General features: G+C 38.6%; 3 protein-coding genes across 13 annotated transcripts in view; 1 reads left to right on the top strand and 2 right to left on the bottom strand.

Moving 5' to 3' along the window:
• Window positions 1-2248, top strand: part of LOC138941082 (tRNA endonuclease ANKZF1) — a 6925-nt gene extending 4677 nt beyond the window's left edge. The window contains exon 12 of the mRNA XM_070310427.1: window positions 2204-2248. Coding sequence (XP_070166528.1) covers window positions 2204-2248 — 45 coding nt within the window. The remainder of the gene's footprint in view (window positions 1-2203) is intronic.
• LOC138940999 (uncharacterized) lies at window positions 419-4186 on the bottom strand. The gene has a single exon (XM_070310247.1). The coding sequence runs from the start codon at window positions 4184-4186 to the stop codon at window positions 2285-2287; it is 1902 nt and encodes a 633-aa protein (XP_070166348.1). The 3' UTR covers window positions 419-2284.
• A 327-nt stretch (window positions 4187-4513) lies between these two features.
• The window catches only part of LOC138940997 (uncharacterized), a 33554-nt gene continuing 27163 nt past the window's right edge, over window positions 4514-10904 (bottom strand). For 10 of the 11 annotated variants that reach the window (XM_070310243.1, XM_070310236.1, XM_070310241.1 and 7 more), the window contains 10 exons: window positions 10099-10224; window positions 9726-9965; window positions 8839-8967; window positions 8266-8395; window positions 7142-7264; window positions 6554-6643; window positions 6000-6129; window positions 5397-5615; window positions 4949-5040; window positions 4514-4669 (listed from right to left, as the gene is read on the bottom strand). In XM_070310243.1, the coding sequence (XP_070166344.1) occupies window positions 4529-4669; window positions 4949-5040; window positions 5397-5615; window positions 6000-6129; window positions 6554-6643; window positions 7142-7264; window positions 8266-8395; window positions 8839-8967; window positions 9726-9965; window positions 10099-10224 (1420 nt within the window). In that variant the 3' untranslated portion in view covers window positions 4514-4528. The remainder of the gene's footprint in view (window positions 4670-4948; window positions 5041-5396; window positions 5616-5999; window positions 6130-6553; window positions 6644-7141; window positions 7265-8265; window positions 8396-8838; window positions 8968-9725; window positions 9966-10098; window positions 10225-10904) is intronic. The other variant, XM_070310245.1, reaches the window with a different exon arrangement.

Here is a 10904-nt window from a genome sequence, read left to right as displayed (position 1 = left end):
AAGCAGTGGTATCAACGCAGAGTACTAACAATGGATTATATATTTCAATCTATGTATAATCAGGTGTACATAGAAGGCATATTCTCTTTTTATAAATTATAATGTATTGTTTTATGTATATTATTTTGACCTGTTAATATTTGACATCTTTACTTGTGTATTAAATACTATATATATATATATATTGTATGTATATAGGAGTAAAATGACATACACACTGCTAAAGATAAATAAAACTACTCAATGCTCACATACATATTCACATTTGGAATATTCGAAAAAAATGTATATATGTATGTGTATGTATATATGTATATGTGTGTGTATATATATATATATATATATATATATATATATATATATATATATATATATATATATATATATATAAATACAGGATGATTGAGTTGTAGCATATATATTTTTTGATGAAGAGGAAATAAATTAGATGTGTAAGAGTAAAAAAAATATGCGTCCCAAATAATATCTTATTAAATAATAAAAATAATATATAGCCATTTTTTAAACTTAGATTCTAAACATATGTTACAAAACATATAGCAAATAAAAATTTCATAAGATTTCATACATTTTATTAGATCTTTAATATATATTCAAAATACCGAAGTTTAGTCATTTATAAGTGATGTACGCAACTTGCTTAAATATTACTAAAAAAAACTTAAGATTAAAAATTATTAGCAAACTTGAGATATTACAGAAATCGAATTTTGAAAAATGCTTTATGGATAGCTTTATGGATGGCTTTACAATATTTAATAACTAATTTCGAAGTAATAAAGCAGAGCATATATAACTTTTTGAGTTAAAAAATTATATGTATTTACTGAGAGAAGAAAATATTTTACTCTTCTATATTTTATCAATTAATCTACATGCTATTCATCACAGAAAACACCCTATATATATTTGATTGTAAAATTTCGTTAATGACTAGTATCAATAAAAACGAACATCCGTGCACATTATTGTAAATAAATTCGCGATTAATATGAAGCATGTAATCACAGGAATGAGATACGGTTTTTGCAAGTGAAAAATATCTTGCCGACAAGAAACAAAAAATTTATACAATCAAGAACATCGAACGATCTTACAATTTCTCTAACGATGCAATTGTGCACATTTAGTAATATATATTATCGCTCCCTATAATCGATGTATATACAAGCTGGACTGTTTTACACTTAATTTCTACGTAACGTTTCTCACAATGCAAACATGATAAAAATAATCGCACATACTTCGAGCTAACACGATACGTAGAACGAGCGAACGAACACACGTGGATCGAAAATCCGGAATAAACCAGATTTATCTCGCCGAACGATTTGGCGAGGATTGAAAAAGAACTCCGTCGTTCAAGTTTGAATATCGCGAGTTTTCGATCGCTCTTTACATTCTACTCGACTTTTCGCTCTATGCATTTTTCTGTTCGAGATATGTACAAATCAGAAGTCATTATTTTTTTAATTGAAAAAGTCGATAAAGCACTCAAATCTGAATATTATTTAGGCTAAAACGTATGCGGTATATTATGGTCCATTGCTTGTGCAAAAATAGGTATCCGCATTAGATTTTCACTTTTCTGATTCATTCTATAGGGCAAGACGATGAGAGAGAGAGAGAGAGAGAGAAAGTGCAGCGTTTTTAAGTACAAAATATTCGAGATTCTTCTTTAATCTATTTCATCTCTCTCTCTCTCTCTCTCTCTCTCTCTCTCGCTCTCTCTCTCTCTCTCGTATCTGTCGTGATTGCGCTACAATCTGACTTGTGTTAATCTCATTTCAACATGTGTATGCATCTGGGTGGTTTATATTCTCTGTTCAGTCTCATCATATGGTTGTATAAATTTGAAACAAAAGATTCTTACTGTCAATATTTTATATAACGAAAATGATTCATTCAGGTTTCTTCTTAAAATCGGTTGCATTTGGCTGTGTAATGGAATGGTTATATGTAATTATTTATAGTTGAAAAGACACATTCTCTCTCTAAATCGGAAAACTAGAAATCTAAAAATTTTCTTTTGTAATAAACACGAGTACGTAATTAATTAATTAGATAAATTAATGTCGAGCGCGCATCATTTAATTAGCCGCTTAAATTTTATGTCCGTCGAAAAAAACGATAACGATAATATTCTTAAGTTAATTGAAACTCGGTTATAAATTTTTTTCAGTGGGTTAACGACGGCGATCGTACACAGAGCGATCGAATTCAGTGAGTCGATTGATGCTGAGATGAAATCTTTTCCGCTCGATTAGATCGATGTGGAATCGTCTGTATCCGTGTCGTCGCCGTAAAGACCTCGACCATCGGTCTTTGTCCAGGAGGTTGCGCTGGGTTCCACGCCGACCTCGTATCTATTCTCCTCCTGGGCGTTGGTGGACGGCACGATTCTCACGTAAGTCTCCCTCGCGCTATTCAAGGATTGCTCCATGACGCTCTTGATGCTTCTCTCCTCGCAGCTGGCGGACTTGGAGCGGACCTTCTCGGGCTTCTTCGTCACCGTCTCGATTGATTCCAACGAACTCTTCCTACGGCTGTTCCTGCGATTTGTTCTGGCGATCTGGTCCTTGGCGCTGGTGGAGGTCCTTCGGCCTATCTTCGGACTCTCATTCTCCAAGTACTTGCGGATCCACTTGGGCGTCTCACTCGAGTATGCCTGGATTTTCTTCGCGTACTTGCCAGGCGTGCTCGGCAGGATCATCGGAACCTCCGTCTCGATCACTGTCGTGATCACCTGCTCGTTCTCGTCGAAATTGCTCTCCAGATACTTGCGTTTCGGCGTACCTCCCACGCTCAGCTTGCCGAGTGTTGAAACACTGCTGTTTTCGTCACTACCGGAAGTCTCGTACGTGTAGGAGTAGTGTCGTTGGATGTGTTTCGGTTCCTGCTGTTGTTCTTGTTGCTGTTGATCCTGCTCCTTAGCTTCCTGTCCCTTCTCCTCGTTTGTCTCCTGATTCCGTCGATTCTCTTCCTTCTCGATCCTTTTCAGTTTCTCCAGCGCATCGTCAATCGAGTATCGCGGCGATTTTCTACCGCCGGTGGCGAACTCGGGTAGCTTCACTGGTGATAACAGCGACTGCCGCAGGTTGCCGGCGATGCTGTGCCGCTGCCGGACAGGTGGGTCCAACAGCCGGCGCAAACTCGAATTCCTGATCTCCGGCACCGACATCCTTTCTCGGACCGGGATCGGCGGCGGTTTGCCAGACGCGCGCATCGTCTTCGCGATCTCCCCGGCCTTGGGTGGCGGTGGTGACGTCGACATTTTTCTGCCAGCAAATGGGAAGTCCGGCGCGAGGAATCGCCTTTCGCCGGGCGGGAAGATCGGCGACGTGCTCGCCACGATCACGCTCTGCAGGCCTTCGCAGGTGGGACTCTTAAGTCTGTCGGACGTTATTCCGGTAAGATCCTCGGTCTTCATCTGTTGATGCTCGAAGATCGGAGAGCTCGCGATTGGTAGCAACCGCGACTTGCAGCTATCCTGGCTGTCCAGGCTAAAGCGCTGCTTTGTCAGCTGACTGTCTAGACTGAAGCGTTGCTTGGGCGTGCCAGCGATCAGTCGCAGGTCGTTCTGCGTCTCCAGCTCCGGTATCGAGAACCGATCGCGATTGAACTTGACTTGCGCAGCACCGCCACCGCCCAGGTCCTTGATGTTACGATATTTGGCGCCAATATCCAGCTGGGACAGACGGTCACGTTGACTGGCTTGCAGAACGGGGGGCACGAATCTCTTGTGTTTGAGGGGGAAAGGCGGCGGCGACGGGGAATGCACGACGCCGATACCGCCAACCTCGTGGTAACCGCTGCTGAGACATGGTTGAGACAACCGTTGCTGCCCCCGGCCAGGATAGTAATCGCCGGTGACTAGGGTGGGTTGCGATAATCGTTCGCGCTTGTCTTGTCGTAGGGCAAATCTGCGTACGTCAGGCTGCGAGAGTCGTGACGAGCTTCTCTCCATCGTTAGACTGCCACGTGGGCTACCGCTGCCACCCAGGGCGTGCACGTTTGGCGTCGAGAGCCTCTCTTCCTCGTTGATGCTGTTGTCGCCCGAGGTAGCGCGCAGACTTGTATACGACAGACGACCGACGCCGACGCCGCGGTTCATGCTGAAGAAGTTGATACCACTTAGGCTGGAGTTGAGGGTCGGCTGCGACATGCGGATCCGACGATCGGGCGAGCCGCCCGAGCGCCGATCGTACGAGATCAGGAGGGTCGGTAGATTCGGTTGCGAGTAACGGCTACGTTGACTCGCGGGTGAGTAGCTCGGTGGACAGGGAGTGGTGGAATAGGTGCCCGAATCCTGGGACTCTATGCTCGATTGCGATTGCGGCGGCGCCTTGACTGGGGTGATGTGCAGATTCGGATGGGATAGTCGATTCTTGCGGCCTTGATTCGGTCGCTTCAGGTGATCGATTAGATTCGGCTGGGACAATCGGACGATGCATGGATTCGGACGCCGGTTCAGGTACCAGAGGTCCCGACGAGAGTATGGCTCGCATCAGAGAGTGCCCTCCTCGCGTAGGCGCCGCATGAAGACCGGTCGCACGTCCTCGAAGAATGACGGCAGGTCGAGCTCGGCGGCGCGCGCGATACCGCCGTCCTTGCACTCCAACCAGTATGTATCCATGAGGCCCTTACCCTACAAGACCGGGGAATTAAATCTCACGCCGGAGACAAGAACGGAAGATCGATCGAAACTTATCAATTGTGATGAGAAAATAAATTATTGATTAATCAAAGATTTTCCTGTCCGCGCTTTAGTGTCATTATTATGACGCGATATGTGGGTAATAAAATAAAAGGAAAGAAACTCATATCGATTTATCGAAAATAAATTTACATAATATATGTATATATAAATATATATATTATATATTATAATATATATATAGAGACTCTTTTTATAGAAAAAGATTACCTTTACGTCGACGAGGCCACGATGCTCGATCTTGAAACCGCCCACGGCGTCGAGTGCCTTTTTCATTTCCAAGCTGATGTGAATCCGTAGGGCTTGAATAAAAAAAAATATGTAACATTACGAATGTAATTTATTATTTACTGAATTAATTATTATTTAATTATTAATATAATTTAATAACAATTATAATTTAATTATTTAAATCAAATGTAATTTTAGAATTACATTATATCAATTAACAATCAATTCATTAAATTACATGTAAAATAGCCATTAAATATAAGGAGAAAAGGTATACAAAATGGAATGCAAGGGAGATCGCTACTTTGGAAATAATTCGCGAAGATCTTAACGATATATTTAACTTCAATCTTTTAATAATCTACAATTTTTTCTCTTGATGATATAAATCTAAATAAAATTCTCGAGATGCGAAAAAATGGATTACCTTCACCGGTTGATTCCATGCGACTCGCGGTGTTGACCGTGTCGCCGAAGAGGCAGTAACGGGGCATCTTGCTGCCGACGATACCGGCGACGACGGGCCCGGTATGGGCCCCGCTCCTTATCTGAAGCCGTTCGCCGGGACGTTTCGGTACCTGAAAGACGGACGAGGCCGCGAGCAAATCCAACGCCATCGTCGCGATCTCGGATACGTGCTTGTCACCTGAGCGAAATGAAATCGCAAACGAAAGAAAATATTAATCGAAAGAACGATGTTGTTCAAGACGACGCAAGCATTGAGATGGATACGTATATGTATATAGAACGTGAAGTCACATACTAAGTCACACATTATTTTTTTTTACTATATTTCATCAAATGTTGAGAGAGAGAGAGAGAGAGAGAGAGAGAGAGAGAGAGAGAGTTGGAAAATTTGTAAAACATATTTATAATATTTAAATAGAGATTAACAACGAGAATTAAAAAACTCAAAAATTAAGAAAATTTGTGTGAAAAATTGGGGTAAAAAAAAAAGTCTTGTGTTTTTATGATAGTCAGCATGCTACAAGGCCGTAGACAGTAAGCGGAATTAGAGGGGGTTTCGTACTTTTACCATTTCTAACGGGTAAGCCGGATGCGACCATATAAGAATCCCCGATGGTCTCCACTTTGTATACATCATAGCATTCGATGCGCGCATCAAACAATTTGTAGATCGAATTGAGGAACGTTACTACCTAAAAAGGAAAGAAGGAAAAATACACGACTGTCGTGACATACGTTATATCGATTCTCAAATATAGATCATTCATTACGTTTCCCTATATATTTCGCGTAAAATGGAAAATTAAATTGGGTAATATATAAAATTCCGAATAGAATTAAATATCAAAATAATTCAAGACAAATATTCCAGCGATCATTGAACCGAGTAAGAGAGAGAGTAACGATAAATAAATAAATAATAATAATGATAACGAGACAAAAACGTCGGATAAATGATTTAATATTTAATGCCACAGTGCAATTCGAAATTGTCTTGCGTACGTTTCGCGTGGTATGCGCGCGATTTCATCATCGGGACGGTATTGTGATGGAACTATCGTGTAATTTAACAACTAGCTTCAGGATCGATCGGTCATTTTCGAGAACGAGACGCACCTCGAGAGGGGTATTTTCCGCTGCGATCTCTGTGAAGCCAACTATGTCACTGAAGTAAACGGTCACTGCCTCGTAATACTCGGCCGGGACCTGGAAAAAATTTGTCGGTCGTGAAAAATGAAATTGTCATAGAGAAGAATAGTAGAAAAAGCTTAATTCCTCGTCATTTTGCATAATCGATCATTTACGATGCGAGAAAAATCAAGATCAATAACAAGTTTAAGTTGAAAGAGAATCAAATGATTCAAGAGAATCGAAGAATTCTCGATTCTGAAAAATTCATAAATCCCTTACGATGAGTCTAAAAGCCGAAGTAACCTGAAGAAATTTTTTTTTTTTTTTTTTTTTTTTTGAATTTAGAGAGATTAAATATCGATCTGATGAAGAAAGAGAGAGAGAGAGAGATATATAAATAAATATAGATTAATATCTTAGATGTAAAATTTAAAAAATTTGAGATTTTTATAAGATTATTAGTTTGTGTATATACGATCTCGAGTTGAATATATTGCGTGTTTTTTTTTTCAATTTTGAATAAATTCTGTGTGTGTGTAGTTTGAATGATATGAAATATTTTTTAAAATTCACCTGTTGAGTCTGCTTGAGTTGTTGAGCAACGCTAGGTGGAAGCATTTGGAAGAGTAGTGTGTCACTTTTTCTCTTCTCGCGTTTGAGCTCACGAGCTTTCTGCGCCAGATTTGCGGCATACATCTATAATTAATAACAGTTTTAATATAATCAGATTAAAATAACCAGGCTAATAAGAATTAGATTATACAATAATATATACAAATGTCAAAAATGTGAGAATATTCCCACGTTGCTATAAAATACGTATAATTATGCAGAGGAAAATTTAAAGAATTAGAATAAATGAAGATCACGGAATATATATATTCTCTTTCTCTCAAAGAATTTTTTTTGAAAATTTAATACTTTTATAAATTTCACAAGTTTCTGAAAATTCAAATCTTTTCTGCATGCAATTTTTAGGGTCTAATAAAGAGCGCGTGTTTTTTTTTTCAGAAATAAAAAATTAATGGATTAATATGGCTTATTAATTTTTCCCATAAATAGAGTTAGCGCTGAAAATCTCGCGAATAGCAAGAAACATTTTAGTTTAGGAAATAGAAAACAGTCTTCGACTGATTTCCCATTAAGATGTCAGTTAGGCAGTTTATTCATAGCCGATGTCGAGACCTCGAACTCAAGAACACGGAATCGAATTATGACGGATACAACCTAACACGTGGTCACGAAAGTTTCCCATAACCCTTCCCGCGAATTGAAATACCTCCCCTTCTACTGCGAGTTGAAATTCAAGTAAACGATTAAAGTAAAATTTTAAATTTCTTTTTTTGCCAGAAATAATGTCGATTTCCTATAGATTTACTCTTCATTCTCAATCGTTTATAATTCGAAAATTATTTTTTTCTAATATTCTAATAAAATATATCTATCTTTACAAATATATATATACAATATTTCAATAAAAAAAAAAATTTAGATTTAATAAATTAATATAATTAATAAATAAATAATTAAAATTTAAAAAATTAATTTCAAATTCTCCGCCAAGAAAATCCGCGATGAAAATTTAAGTCTATATTAGACACCCGGCATATAAATTATTATGAGCGCTATGTATGAAAGAGACATGTGGGCCAAGAGGCATGAAAGGGAATCAAATCGATGGCATTTGAATCGGAAACCTGAATGGTAGCGACGGCGTTGCGCATTAGTATGATGATGATGGGCGAGACCACTAGCACCAGAACGACGATAGCGATACCCGCAACTTCCTTGTTGCTCGCGTCTTGTAATGTCGAATTAACATAATCCCTGCAGAAACACAAATGTATATCGTACATTCTCGACGATTAATATATTTTATAAATAATATATAATACGTATAATATTTTTTTATTATCAGACAATAAATCGAATGACACAAATCAATTCATTGTTCGCAGATTAGGAAAATTGATATAATTAATAAATTTATTGAATTTTTCTTTTCTAACATCTTACCGTACCTCTGTCAAAGTTCGATACTATTTATGTATGTGTAAAATCCAATTTAATAATGACAGATTTTTATCATTCGCGGTTAACGCTATATATTCTCCATATTTTTCAAGTGAAATGACGATAAATCGCTCATTGAGTTTTTATAAAGAAAAATCTTTCTTTTCAAAATCTCTCGTCTCGTACTGTATGTGTCCGTTCTGTTTTATACGAGTCTCAACAGAACGGGAAAACAATTCCATTATAAGGATCGCTACCTTATCATGTGACGCAATTCCCGCTGCAGCTTACGCAGCTCGTCGATGTAAGTGGCCATCGAATCGAAGTAAGCGATTGCGTCTTCCACGCTCGGTTCCCTCTTCTGATTCCGTAGAATTTCGTCTCGCCTTGAAAATAGAATATACAACATTTAATCCTATCTATCTTCGCGTATGTTTTTTATTCTCATAATCTATCATCCGTCTGTTATGCGCGTAAAAGTGTCTTCATTCGTGAAACACGTTCCCCTTAAATTACTAAATTGGGAGAAAAGTGTCTGTCTGTGTAATTTCTCAGAATACGATGGAGATTGTTTTGCAAATATTTTGATACACATTTAAAATTATTTGTATATATCTTTTCCGTCTTTTAACTGCAATTATATCTTTTAGAGTATCAAGAGCAATATAAGATATAAATTTTTAATATTATATAAAATACAATATATTTTTGCAAGCATTCTCTTTCTGGGAATTTTAGCTGAAACGTTTAAATAACGCTTGGAAATTTCAGAGTAAGCAATGTGTCTATTCAGAAGTTTATAGAGAAATAGGAGATCCCCAATAAGATTCTTCTAACATTATTGAGCTCGATTCAACTAATATTCGATGCTAATTATGAAATAAAAGACATTAATTTGTCTAGAAACTATGACTCTTCGGTAACAATAAATATGGAATATCTTTTAACTAAAACGCAGCGTACGTCCCGATAATAGAAGTTCTATCAATAATAGAGGCTATTTTCAAAATTAACATTCTATTGAAATATTTACGATAGCGGAAAGTAAAATATTAAATTTGTTTGAAGGGATCTACTTGATTAAGATTTATTCGCGGGTCAGGACGCGGAAGAAAAACGCGGGAGACGTTTTTTTTTTTTTTACCTTGCCTTGATCTTGCCGTATTCGGGCATGGTGCGCGTGAGGTCGACGTAGAACATCTTCAGGGAGGGAACATATGTGAGTGCGGCGTTGAGAAGATCGCGTCCCAGTGCCTCGTGGCGAACGTAACTGACGTAGTTCTCCCCGAGGAGGACACCGCGGCCAAAATAATTGATACCCTCGACGGAGGCGATACCGAGGCTCTCGATGCTCCGCAGGAGATTTTTGAAGGCTATCAGATATCTGAAATGTTAGAAATTTCGCCGCGACGATGATCTCTTTCATCTCATTCTTCTCGGAGAAAGGGTTTAAATAGAGTGCGAGAAAGAGGGAGAGATCTCGTCTCCCCATTGCGGAAAGCTTTGACGACACTTACCTCCACACCCCGCTGTTGTCCGTCTCCTTGATCTGATTAGTCAGATGATCCAACATAGCCGCGTTCACGCTCGTGTACCACGCCATTACTTCGCTGATGCTGCTCGCCTCCGAGCTTATCTTCTGCCTGTGGAGGAACGTACGAACGAACTTTGCACTCAATTCGATTACCTTCCATGTGTTTATAGATACCGCGTGGTCGATACCACGTGGAACAGTTATTCTGAATTATGATTTTGTCGTGGATAATCGCGTAATGCGAATATAATTGCGCCTTAACGTGACGAAATAATCTCGTCGAGCAATCTCACATAGCCTGGATATAATGTTTAAAGTATCTCGTTGACCAGTTCGATATTCGTTTTTCTTTCAAAGGGAAATTCTTCCATAGAAATAATAATTAAAAAAAAAAAAAAAAAAAAAAACTAGAGTGTTTAGACGAAAAATTCGAACGAGTCGTATGATCGAAAGATCGAAACGTATACATATAAGGATCGTCTATAGATCATATGCATATATCGATACACATATCTCCAGGTTTGAGCGATCGAAACAATTTAAGGTTTAGTTTAAATTGTTCCAATCTTGTTCGATGATTTGAGATAATTTCGCGCGCTATTTTTTAACGAATAATACTTCTATTTAAATACAACTTTTAATTTGAATATTAATTCCTGCTGTCTTAAAATGCTTCGGAAATTGTCTGCGGACAATTTTGCCCTGTCCGAATCGCGAGAGATCCTTCGGATAGATGGAAATCGCCTTGGAGGATTCCGCACGTGGCGATATCGGTCGATAATGACACCG

This window comes from Polyergus mexicanus, unplaced genomic scaffold (genome assembly GCF_030449975.1).
Source record: "Polyergus mexicanus isolate NDT 795.1 unplaced genomic scaffold, iyPolMexi1.0 SCAF_18, whole genome shotgun sequence".
Taxonomy (NCBI): Eukaryota; Metazoa; Arthropoda; class Insecta; order Hymenoptera; family Formicidae; genus Polyergus; species Polyergus mexicanus.
The sequence above is the reverse complement of the archived record's forward strand: the minus strand, read 5'-3'. Positions and strand labels throughout refer to the sequence as shown.